General features: G+C 30.2%; 1 protein-coding gene across 1 annotated transcript in view; it reads left to right on the forward strand.

The window, feature by feature from the left end:
- Positions 1-2,402: 2,402 nt before the first annotated feature.
- LOC126885109 (facilitated trehalose transporter Tret1-like) overlaps positions 2,403-13,638 on the forward strand; it is an 85,667-nt gene continuing 74,431 nt past the window's right edge. Inside the window, exon 1 of the mRNA XM_050651536.1 lies at positions 2,403-2,547. Within this exon, the coding sequence (XP_050507493.1) occupies positions 2,511-2,547 (37 nt within the window). The 5' untranslated portion in view covers positions 2,403-2,510. The remainder of the gene's footprint in view (positions 2,548-13,638) is intronic.

The raw sequence follows: 13,638 nt of genomic DNA on the forward strand, positions 1-13,638 counted from the left end.
CTCTTTGTCATTCCTTTTCATTTTACATCAGTTGGTCTGTGCTAATTCAAATGGCAAGTACCTAGTTTTTTCGAGCAGGGAAGCATGTTGCTCTTTAGGCACATACATATTTTAATCTAGTAACATCGACTTGTAGTCATAATATTTTATCATAAGGTATAATGTAAGCCATATATTTTGAAGTTACCACCTTCATTGGTGTGCTAGTTACAACTACTTTGCGGAATGTAAGTATTCTCCACATAATTTTCTCATTAACAGTCACAATTTTAACCTTTTTGCCTTAATCTAACGTGGAAATACTTCATTCCAGGCACTGAAGATGTTCTGTTCAGAACGAAAACGTTTTGCAATCCATGTGGATGACTTTTAGAAGTTTTAAATAAACTATTTTATACCAAAATACAATTTGAAGTTTTTACTTCTGTATAGGTTTTTAAACTATGGTATACAGCCAACTATTGGGATTTTTCCATTGATTTTAAATATAAATTACTTATTTATAATTATTTAAATATACAGTGCTAGTCAAAAGTCCGTACCCCCCCTCGTATCTTTTGAACGATTATACCTATAATAGTGAAATTTGGAGGGAGTAAATAAACGGACGTAAGCTTCTTAACTAGTTATGACAGGTGACGTAATAGTGACAGATGATGTTATAGGGCCACTGTGACCGATAATTTTAAATAGACCCTTATGGCAAGTGATACCTCGTTTGAAAGGTAATTAAAATACCTATTCAGTCATACTAATTTTTTTGGGTTTAGGTTGATTTTTATTTTGGTGAATAAATTAAATAAATATAATATTGTAGTTTCGAATTTAATTAATAAAAATTCAAATGTCCGCCTATGGATTTTTTGTCAAAAAATTTGACGTTTATTAATTCTCTAGTAGTTTTTACGTCAACGTCAACCTGTTTGACAAGTAATCATAGGCGGAATTTTGAATTTTTATTAATTAAATGCGAAACTACAATTTTATATTTATTTCATTTATTCATCAAAATTAGCTTAAACTCAAACAAAGTTAGTATGACTGAATAGGTATTTTCAATACCTTTAAAGCGAGGTATCACTTGCCATAAGGTCCCATTTAAAATTATCGGTCACAGTGGCTCTGTAACGTCATCTGTCACTATTACGTCACCTGTCATGACTAGTTAAGAAGCTTACGTCCGTTTATTTCCTCCTTTCAAATTTCACTATTATAGGAATAATCGTTCAAAAGATACGAGGGGGAGTACGGACTTTTGACTAGCACTCTATAAGAACAATATGAATAAAATAAAAACTAAATACATGGAATGGACGGACAAAGAATTTGAATAGGGGCACTATTTAATAATAACAACCTATGAAGGAAAATGTATAAATTTGAAAAATCAGAAAGATTTGAGTATATTTAGAGCCTTTATTTTCGAGTAGACCAAGTATCCGGGAAGAAATACACAAAAAAATTATTCAGGGAATCGTTGCATGTATGTACTCAATAGAATACTCAGAAGCAAAAATATATCCAAAGCAGCTAAATTAAGAACGTATAAAACTGTGATAAGACCAAGAGTTACGTATGCCTCAGAAACCAGGACCATGGCAAAAACCGAGCGATCAATGTTACAAGTATGGGAAAGAAAAATACTTCAAAGAATATTTGGGGGAAAATGATCAAAAATCAGTGGACACGAAGAACAAACAAAGAGTTAGAAGAATTGTATAAGTAGCCAAATATACCTAATTGAAGTAGAAAGAGCACAAATACTTAGATGGTTAGGACATGTCTATAGAATGGCCCAAGTTAGAATGTCAAATATAAGCGCTACAATAGGTGGTAAAAAGAGAAAAGGAAGAACTCTTCTCTTTTTTTCTCTTTCTCTTTTTATCTGGAAGACCAGATAGTGCCATGTGGTTAATGACGACCTGATGTATCTCGATGTAACCAATTCGAAAGAAAAAGCGAAGATCAAACAAGAATGGAGGAAGATTGTATACCAAGTATTTTAACTGAAAAACTAAAATATTTAATTAATTATGACAATTTTTAAAAAGTCATACAAAGTTTAGTACAAGATTTAAAAATATTTGTTTTGGTCGTATCAGTAACGGTCCGAGCAAACAATATCTTATACACTAACAAAACAAATTGATGATTTTTCAACCAAGCAAGTATATAAAAGTTACATAACTGATATAATATCACCAAATGAAATAAAATAGTCTTAAAATTTAAGCATAAGTCGAATTATCTGTTCAATAATTAAAATTTTTTATTGACTCTTTAAAGTTTTACCGCCGACAAATAAAATTCCATATTAATAATATTAATTAAAAATTTGGATAAATATTAGTAATTATTAAAAGCAATATATTTTTAATTACTCAAGGCTGATAGCAAATAATAAATAAATTTATTCGGTGAACTAGCCAAATGGTCAGAAGAGGATAAAGGGAGAACCTAGTAGTTGTAGTTTGTTATATTCGTATACGGAGATCATTGTGACTGGCATAATGGCGAATACAGCAATTCTTAGTGGCATCGTAACAGGTATGTATATTATAGTTATTGTTTTGATTATTTAGATACACATTTTTTGTTTTGCTTATTTTCCATGTACGATCGGTCTTCATAGTTAAATTTCTTTATATATTTATATATTAACTCCTTTTCTGATCATCTTAAGAAAATTACATATTGTAGCACTTTCTGCTCCTAGAACGTTAGCACTAATTGTATAATATTCAATACTTTATCTACTATTGCTCGAAATCAGCATCATCATCCAGCTTCTTCTCTTGTCCACTGCATAAGGACATAAGCTCAGCACGTTTCCAGGAAGTTCGATCTTGTGCTAATAGCATCTACCATTTACTCTTTTTGTGTCGTGTGTCCAGCGTGTTGGTCGTCTGCCTCTGCTTCTCTTGTCCATGAGAGGTCTGCGCTCGAAATAGTAATCTATTCTATATTATTAACGTAAATCTGAATATTTTTTTATTTCGAGTCTTTTTAGTTCAATTGTTCAATTTCCAGAGAAATAAGTTTTCTCAGGAAATGCCAATACTTGACGAGTTTTTGAAAATATACAGGGTGATTCATTAAGAATATCCAATCTCTGAGTTGTAGATTTTTGACCTCAAAATATAAAGATTTAACCCAAATCACTTAAATAAATTTTGGCTCCTTACTGAGTGACAGAGTGTTTTATTTAAAAATTAAATATATATTTTTATCCAATACTTTAAAACTACTTGAGATATCCTTGTAATACTTGGCACAAAGTGTAAGTACTGTACTCCCTACTAAATTATGATAAACAAACGTTTCTGGCTAATACCAGAGGCGTACAACAGGAGACAGTGCATGGTTGACCCTTCCCAAATTCTATGTAACAGATGGAATTGCTATTTTATAGTCCAGGGTAATAAGGTTTATTTCCATGACACTCGAGCACCCAGGCTACTGAAGCGTTTTTTCGACAGGTAATACCTATAAGATCAAATTGTAACTATTTCCTGCGTAGGATCTGGCGGCCATTTTAATTTATAAACAATTTAGTGTCAAAAACGGCCTTTTTTCCTTTTTTTTCAAATCAAGGGAAAACACTGGACCTTATGGTTACTTTAGAACAAACATCTTAAAGAGCATGGAAAAAGCTTTAAAATGACGTAATACAAAGGATAATATACTTATTTACTGTTAACATAATTGAGAAAAAGGTCTAAATTGCAAAAAAATTAATGTTGCAATAACTATTGTAAAAACTAGTGTAGAGCTTTGAAATTTTTGTCAAATGAGGGTTCTTTGGTGCGTAATATGAGACAAAAATTTCGAAGCGAATCATTTAATTGTTTATATTTTATTCAAATTGTTTTTCCCAGGCCCCAGAGAGCTTATTTTTGCAATAACATAAGTCAGAAAAACATAATGTTAGAACCATTCTGCAGGTGTCAAATGGAAGATCATAAGCTAAACTTTCAAACTTGTTTAAAAAAAGTTAATAAAAAATGCACTTATTAGTAACAAATAATTATGCAAAAGTCTCGTCAAATTTTTCCTTATAAACAGTTTGAATAAATTTCTTGTTATGGCCGGTACAAAATTTTTTTCACACATTCTAAAAGATGGCATTTTTACACGAACTTTTAAACAAATAAGTTAGCCTAGGTCAATTAGGACCAAAGTTAGCAACATTTTTTTAAAAATTCATAGCTAATTTGTTTATAATAAATAAGGATCGAAAATAGCGCTCTTTCGATTTCAAAAACACAAAGTATTAAAAAACAAATTTTGGTTTTATTTTCTCTTCAAGGGAGTCGTCAATAAAGCTTCAAAAATGAAGTACAAACGCGACCCGCTTGCAACCGACGAAGTAAAAGCATAAAATCCGTGGGACCTAGAATTGAAATATCAACATCAAAATCCTACAGTTTTTTGTATCTTGGGAACCAGCCAATGGGTTTTAAATTTTTTTTTAATTTGTATGTACTTTTAGCGTACTTTACAAATATGGAGTCAGTTGATTCATAAATTATGTAATAAACAATTTAATTTGTTTAAAAAAATTATTTTTTTCAAAAACAGTTTTTTTACCATATTTTAGGTGCAAAACTATAATGTTATGTGTGTAATAATTGATAAAAAATTGTAATAAATATATATAAAGAGTGAGTCTGTAATTTGGAATAAATTCAATAGTTCAAATACTGATTGTCTTTTTGATAAATACTCAGACCTGTCAATTAGAATTTCAAATCTAAATTTTTGGCATACAATAATACTGTATTCAGGTTGTTCCAATTTAGATATATGACGTCACCGTTGATTTTCTTAAATCGCAACACTGTTATTTGATAGCTATTTAGATAGGGCGTGTAAAGTTATACATAACTGCAAAATATCAAATTTTATTTACTACCATTTACAAGATAATAAAAAATAAAGTTATGTCTGTAATTTGGAATTAACTTAATAGTTAAAATACTAATTGTTTTTTTTTGAAAAATGCTCAGACCTCTCGATTAGTATTTCAAATCGAATTTTTTTTACATACAATAATAATGTATACAGGGTGTCCCAATTTAGAGATTTAAATTTATGTTGTATTATCTTGTAAATGGTACGGAATAAAAAATTGATATATTGCAGTTATGTATAACTTTACACACTCTATCAAAATAGCTATCAAAATAACAGTGTTGCCATTGAAGAAAATCAACGATGACGTCATATCTCTTAATTGGGACAGCCTGTATACATTATTATTGTATGTAAAAAATTTCGATTTGAAATACTAATGGACAGTTCTGAGAATTTTTCAAAAAAACAATTAGTATTTGAACTACTGACTTTAATCCAAATTGCAGACATAATTTTGTTATTTTTTATTATCTTGTAAATGGTAGGAAATAAAAATTTGATATTTTGCAGTTATGTATAACTTTACACACCCTATTAAAATAGCTATCAAAATGAGAGGGTTGCCATTTAAGAAAATCAACGATGACGTCATATCTCTAAATTGGGACACCCTCTATACATTATTATTTTATGTAAAAATTTTCGATTTGAAATACTAACTGACAGATCTGAGAATTTTTCAAAAAAAGAACAATTAGTATTGAGCTATTGAATTTATTCCAAATTACAGACTCACTCTGTATAAATTACTATATAAAAAAGAAAAATTTTAATAAAAGTGCGGCATTTACTCTATAAATTTGTTTAGAGTTGCAGTAATTTGAATCTTTTAATTGCCTATTTAACAAATCATTTACATGTCTTAAAACCCCCTCTGTGGCTCAGTGGTAAGAGCGCCTACCTTTGGATCGAAAGGTCCGAATGGTCGTGAGCTCGAACTTCACCAGGTTCAGAAATTTTTTGTTTATTATAAATTAATAAATAAAAATAGTTTCTGCCCCTGTGGAATCGGTACTCACCGGAGGGACCGCAGACCTTCGGATACAATTATCGTCTCTTTGCAAAGATAATGACGTCGACTTTGCAAAGTAATAAGACACTTACTCAACACACACACTACACATGATACTAGATACCTAACTGAAAAAATTCACTCTACCTACCATGGCAATGGCCATTAGTTGTCGAGGCATTAGCTAAATAAAAAAAAATATGTGAAAACGTTATGAAATTATAATAAAAACAAACATTAATTTTTTTTTTATTTTCAAATACGTACAGTGTTTTACATTTATAATTGTGCACCTAAAACACGGTAAAAAATTAAATAAAATGTTTTTTTTGTTTAAACAAATTATATTTTTTATTATAATTTACGAATTAACTGACTCCATATTTGTAAAGTACGCTAAAAGTACATAAAAATAAAAAAAAACATTAAAATCCATTGGTTGGTTCCCAAGATACAAAAAAATGTAGGATTTTGAAGTTGATATTTCAATTTTAGGTCGCACGGATTTTATGCTTCTACTTCGTCGGTTGCAAGCGGGTCGCGTTTGAACTTCATTTTTGAAGCTTTAGTGACGACTCCCTTGAAGAGCATATACAACCAAAATTTTTTATGAATACTTCGTGTCTTTGAAAGCAAAAGGGCGCTATTTTCGATCCTTATTTATTATAAACAAATTAGCTGTGAACTTAAAAAACATGTTGCTAATTTTGGCCATAATTGACCTTTTAGAATGTGTAAAAAAAATTTTGTACCGGCCATAACAAGAAAGTTATTCAAACTGTTTATAAGGAAAAATTTGACGAGATATTTGCATAATTATTTATTACTAATAAATGCATTTGTTAACTTTTCGTAAACTAGTTTAAAAGATTAGTTTATGATCTTTCATTTGACACCTGCAGAATGGTTCTAACATTATGTTTTTCTGACTTATGTTATTGCAAAAAAGCTCTTTTGGATAAACAATTTGAATAAAATTTAAACAGCTGAATGAATCGCTTCGAAATTATTGTCACATATTACGCACCAAAGAATCCTCATTTGACAAAACTTTCAAAGCTGTGCACTAATTTTTGCAATAGTAAAGTTATTGCGAAATTAATTTTTTTGCAATTAAGACCTTTTTTCTCAATTATATTAACAATAAATAAGTATATCCATCTTTGTAACCAGTCATTTTAAAGCTTTTTCCATGCACTCGAAGATGTTTGTACTGTCGAATGTATTACCTGTCGAAAAAATGTTTCAGTACTCTGGCTGTTCGAGTGTCACGAACAGGTTATACTTTTTAGGTCTGGATCCTGCGTATGAAAAAAAAGTTGATTAATAGCAAGCTGAAAATTTTTTAATAGTTTAAGGGTGTCTAGTCGGATAAACTTTGATATATGGGAACACTGTAACAGGAGCAGTTTTAATTGTGGAACAGGTTAAAAATTTGGAACGGTCAGACCACGAAAACGGCACATTTATTTTGTCCGACAGAACAGACTTAAACTCTCCGAACAGAGATTAAACTCTCATGCAAAAATCAGACTGCTATTTATCACCTGTCATAATTCCTGTCATTTGACATATTCTACATGTTCCACTCATTAAAACGCCCATTTGGTGATAAATAGCAGCCTGATTTTTGCATGAGAGTTTAATCTCTGTTCGGAGAGTTTAAGTCTGTTCTGTCGGACAAAATACATGTGCCGTTTTCGTGGTCTGACCGTTCCAAATTTTTAACCTGTTCCACAAATAAAACTTCCCCTGTTCCAGTGTTCCCATATATCAAAGTTTGTCCGACTAGACACCCTTAAGCTATTAACAAATTTTCAGCTTGCTATTAATCAACTTTTTTTTCATACGCGGTATCCAGACCTATTTGGGTTATTATCCTGGCCTATTAGCACAATGTTTCGATTCTTCAATAGTTTATATGTACAATATAATTAATCTCTATTCGTAACGATAAATTCATTGCCTATTTTTCGACATATTTGAAGCTGAAAATGATACAGCACAGCTATTTTGATTAATGTATTGTGCCTTGTGCCCCTTCCTTTTTAAATTCAAATACCTATATCGAAAACTTCAGTGACGTAGAATTTGTGAAGGCTCAACTATTCAATTACCCCTATCGTACGCCTTTGGTAGCAACCACATACATTTATTAAACATTATTTATTAGGGTGTACAATACCTACGCTTTTTGACAAATATGAAAAAATAGTCAAATACTTTTAAATTAGTGCGTACAAATAATTTTTAAATTCTTAAATCAAACAATGTCCAATCTCTGAGTTCTAGAATCTACAACTCAGAGATTAGACATTCTTAATGAATCACCCTGTATACAATTACTCCAGGGAAATAAGCAAGAGATAGATCATATTCGGGACACCCAAAAATCCAGGTAGCTGACTACTATTTTAGTTATTGTAGACATATAGGAAGAAAACCTGTTTCCTGCCTAGAGTTGGCGTCCGTTTTTTAATTATTTTAGTAAACATTTAGTACATTTAGTAAACATTTAGTAAACATTTTAGTGCAAAAAACGCGATTTTTTTCGATATTTTGCACCCCATTAAAAAGCTAAATATTTGACATGACATAACAAAATTCAATTTTTTAGAACATTGAAAACCCTTCAAAATGGCGATTTTTAAAATTTAAAAAGTTAATTTGTTGCTACGCAAACTGCAAAATAAGTGAAAAGGGTTACTTGTTAATATCTTTTACTAAAACTACCTTAGAAATTTAGTGTTTCACCCAAAGTTGAGTACTGGGGTACTTAACAAACGCTCAAAGTTTGAGACCGATCCATTAATTAGTTTAAAAGTTATTCTATTTGTTTATTCCAGAGACCTTTATTTTGCAATATAGTCCGTTCTTTAACGGTAAAATATTGCAAAATCTCTAAATTTTAAAGAACCGCTTGGATTGACATGAAATTTGGCATACACATAGCTAACAAGTCAAAGAAAAAAAGTGATATTGTGCCGATATGTGCTTTTGCCCTGGGGGTGGTTTTCACCCCCTCTTGGGGGTGACAACATATTCGTCCAAAGAAAGCCAGGAAATGGATAAACTGGTAATTTTAAGTAACTTTTGTTCTATAGAGTTTTTTCACTAAGTCAATACTTTTCGAGTTATTTGGCAGTGAATATGTTCATTTTTTCAACAAAATAACCACGCTTTTAGACGGTTTTTCGCAAATAACTCAAATAGTAAGTATTTTGTCGAAAAAACATTTCTAACAAAAATATAGCCTGTAAAAATTTTTAAAAAATGGTGTATATATCACGTCTCTACACCTAGTAGAAGCAGAGTTATAGCTAATGAAAAATAGGTTCATATTCGTCAAATTCCAAATGGAATATTTTGACGTGAAATAACCAAAAATGAAGCACATTTCGAGGAAAACTCATTACAACTTATTTAAAGTGTTTAAAGAAGCTTCATTTTTGTTTTATAAAAAAAATGTCTAGCATAAAAATTAAACAAGTTACGCTCAAAATAAAATTAGTCCCTTTTGGTTTTGGTAAAAAAATCGAGAAAATCACCCCCTAAATAGTATCTTAAATGAACTTAATCGTTACGACTTCACAAGTTTCTTGACTCGTGTATATATTGTTTATATGATCTGTAAGTTTCATCGGTTTAAAGTCCTTATTATTGAAAGGGCTGTAGTTAAAACGGGTTGAACGAGTCACTGATCACGAATGCATGCAAATTTAGAAACACCAAATCTTAATCAATTTTTGTCTAACAGAAAAACAAAAAAATACATGATATTCAGAGAAGAAAATACGACTTTTTTTTGTTTTTCGAGGTTTTTGGTATCTCTAACAATTTTTAGGTTATTTTGAAAAAAAGCATATTTTTCAAAATTTTAATTTTTAAAAATTTTATTTTGAAACCAAATTTTTTCAAAAGTAAGCAGTTTGAATCGATGAAACTTACAGATCATATAAACACAACATAAGTAAAATAATTTGGGGTAATCTTACCGATTTTTTTTTTGCAAAAACAAAAGGGACCAACTTTATTTTGAGCGTAACTTGCTTAAATTTAATGCTAGAAACTTTTTGTAAAAACAGAAATAAAGCTTTTTTAAACACTTTAAAAAAGTTATAATGAGTTTCCCCAAAAAGTGCTTAGTTTTTTGGATATTTCACGTCGAAATATTCTATTTAAAATTTGGTGAATATGAATCTATTTTTCATTGGCTATAACTCTGGTTCTGCGAGATATAGAGACCTAACGCGTACACCATTTTTTTTTTACTTTTTTATAAGCTATATTTTTGCTAAGAACGTTTTTTTCAAAAAAAAGACTTACTTTTTGAGTTATTTGCGAAAAACCGTCTAAAAATGTGGTTATTTTGTTGAAAAATGACCATATTCACTCGCAAATAACTCGAAAAGTGTTGACTTGGCAAAAAAGCTCTATAGAACAAAAGTTACTTAAAATTAGTCAGTTTACCCATTTCCGGACTTACTTTGGACATATATTTTTTCACCCCCAAGAGAGGGTAAAAGTCACCCCCAGGGCAAAAGCACACATCGGCACAATATCACTTTTTTTCTTTGACACGTAAGCTATACGTATGCCAAATTTCATGTCAATCCAATCGGTTTTTTAAAATTTAGAGCAAAAACCGTGAGAGAATGGACTAATAACACAAAACAGAAAATAATGAAGAGAGGGCAATTCTGCCTATGCCAAATAAAAGTAAAGAAGTGATACTATCAAAATTTACTAAAAAAAGATAAAAAATTATCTAATATAGTCAAATATCCTAATGCCAAATTTTTCAAATTTTGTAGTTTATAAACAGTTAGAATAACTTTAAAAATATTGTTCGCAGAAAAAATCATTCTACATATTCGAAAAGCTGGTATTTTATAAGAATTTTTAAAAATGTAGTTCAATTGCTGACTAGTCATGTTAAGTAAAGGGGGAGTTGGGAGTCAACAAATGTACAGTTCAATGACTAAAAAAGCAACTTAACTAATATCGTTTTCTATATCCCGGAATCTACTGAATAGATTTTGATATTTCTTTTTTTAATATGTATGTAATTTTTCTGTACATTACAAAAATGCAATTTGTCTAGACATATATTAATTAATAAACAGTCTAATTTGTTTAGACAATTTTTGAAAAAATAATTTTATCCCAAAAATGTATGTTTTTAATGATACTATCATTATTGCAACTATGCAACTAATTGTCAATGATGAATCAATAACAAAAGTTAACCATTTTAAATACCTAGGATGTTGGATAAACGAGACACTAAATCCGGATGAAGAAATTAAAACTCGTATAGAAATTGCAAGAGGAGCATTTATGAAACTTAGATCTATTCTGAGCAACTCTCAGCTGAACTTACAACTAAGAATCAAGTTTCTAAAATGTTATGGGTATCCTGTATTACTATATGGATGTGAAACCTGGATCATGAAGGTTAACACGATGAACAAATTAGAAGCCTTTGAGATGTGGTCGTATCGTAGAATGCTCAGAATATCTTGGGTTCAACGCATTTCAAACAGAGAAGTCTTAAACAGAGTAGGTCAAGGCGAAGGTGACTTAATGAAGATGATAAAAAAGAGAAAACTTGAATATCTGGGGCATATAATGAGAGGTAGCAGATACAGGATGCTGCAGTTAATATTCAATGGAAAGATCGACGGAAAAAGAGGAATTGGTCGAAAGAAATATTCATGGCTCCGAAACCTTCGTCAATGGACTGGCTTATCAGCAGATCAATTGTTACATGTCGCACAAGATCGAGAACGATATCGGCAAATTGTTATGGAAGCTACCCACGCCTAAAAATTTGGGCACGGTACTTAAAGAAGAAGATCATTATTAATCATAGAAAAAGTTAAGGTATACTTTAATAAATAAATTATCTTCAATAAATAATTATCTAATAAAAATAATTTATTTATTACAGTGTCCGTTAACTTTTTCCATGATCATTAATGATGCTATGAAAAAAAAAATAGATTTTTGGAAAAAAATTATTTTTTCAAGAATTGTTTAAATAAATTAGACTATGTATTGATTATTAAATTTATAAACTAATTGCATATTTCTAATGTACATAGAAAATATATACAATTAAAAAAAAAAGATAAAAATACATTATACAGAAAGTTGTATTAGTTTGAAATTGCTTTTTCGGTATTTTAACTCGGTGGATTTGTAGGTTCCCCCTAGTAACCGTTTGAAATACATTTTTGAAAATTCGTAGAGGATGCTGTGAAGGTACAATATTTGTGCAAATTTTTTATCAAAAAATAAAAATCCCATTCTTTAGAATGCCATCAATGAGATTCCTCAATTATTATAAACAAATTAGCTGTGATTTAAAAAACACATGGCTAAGTTTGTCCCAAATGAACCCCGGCTAATTTTTTTTATTTAAAACTTCGTGTTAAAATACTAGCTTTTCGAATGTATAAGAATATTGTTTCTACGGACAATATTTTTAAAGTTATTCTAAATGTTTATAAACTACAAAATTTAAAAAATTTGGCATTAGCATTTTTGAATATGTTAATAATTAATTCTTTTTATCTTTTTTAATACATGGTGATACTATCACTCTTCTACTTTCATTTGGCATACGCAGAATTGCCCTATATTTATTATTTTCTGTCTTATATTATTGCAAAACAAAGGTCTTTGGGATAAAGAAATAGAACAATTTGTAAACTAATTAATGGATCGATCTCAAATTTTGAGGGTTTGTTAGGTACCAAAATACCCAACTTTAAGGAAACCCTAAAATTCTAAGTTAAATTTAGTAAAAGTTATTAACAAATATTGATCTTCGTTTATTTTGCAATTTCCGAAGCAACAAATTGACTTTTCACATTTAAAAATCGGCATTTTTAAACTTTTTCAATGTTTTAAAAAATCAAATTTTGTAATGTTATGTCAACTATGTAGCTTTTTGGGGTGCGTTTTTTGCAAATCGAAAAAATCGCATTTTTTTGCACTAAATTGTTAATGAATAAAAAGGACGGGAACTCTAGGCAGAAAACAGATCTGTTTTCCTCCTGTAGGTCTACAATAACTAAAAAAGTAGTCAGCTACCTGGATATTTGAGTGTCCTGAGAAAATCCTTATTTCTCTGGACTAAATCGTGACTGACCAGACATCTCGTAACGCAACAATTCGTAACCGGACAAGTGGTAACGGATAACTCGTAACGGCGACAATTCGTAACAGCGACACTTCGTAACGGCGACAGGTCGTAATTATACAAATTCGTAACGGACAATTCGTAACGTCAAAATTAAAGTATTCTCTTTATTTTTATTAACGTGGAAACTAACTGTTATTACAGTTATAATTGAAATTATGTTTATCAATTTAACGAATCAGTACCGGGATAATAGTTATTTTCCTAACAAGTGCAGAAAGTCATTCTTTTCCGCACGCGACTGCAGTTTGCCGAACGACGCGAAGCGGGAGTTCGGCAAGCAGTCGAGTGCGGAAAAGAGACTTTCTGCAAGAGTTAGGAACAATATTTTTTCTAAGAGTCTTTAAAAAATTACCAAATCTTAATCAATTAATTTAATTAATATGAAAATAAATAATTCTTTGACAAGGTGGTCAAAACCAAACTTTCAATATAATTACTTAGCATAACGACGATCTTGGTTTCCATGACGATGATTCAAATCGACTGTTATTGTCTA

Source organism: Diabrotica virgifera, chromosome 5 (assembly GCF_917563875.1).
Source record: "Diabrotica virgifera virgifera chromosome 5, PGI_DIABVI_V3a".
NCBI lineage: Eukaryota > Metazoa > Arthropoda > Insecta > Coleoptera > Chrysomelidae > Diabrotica > Diabrotica virgifera.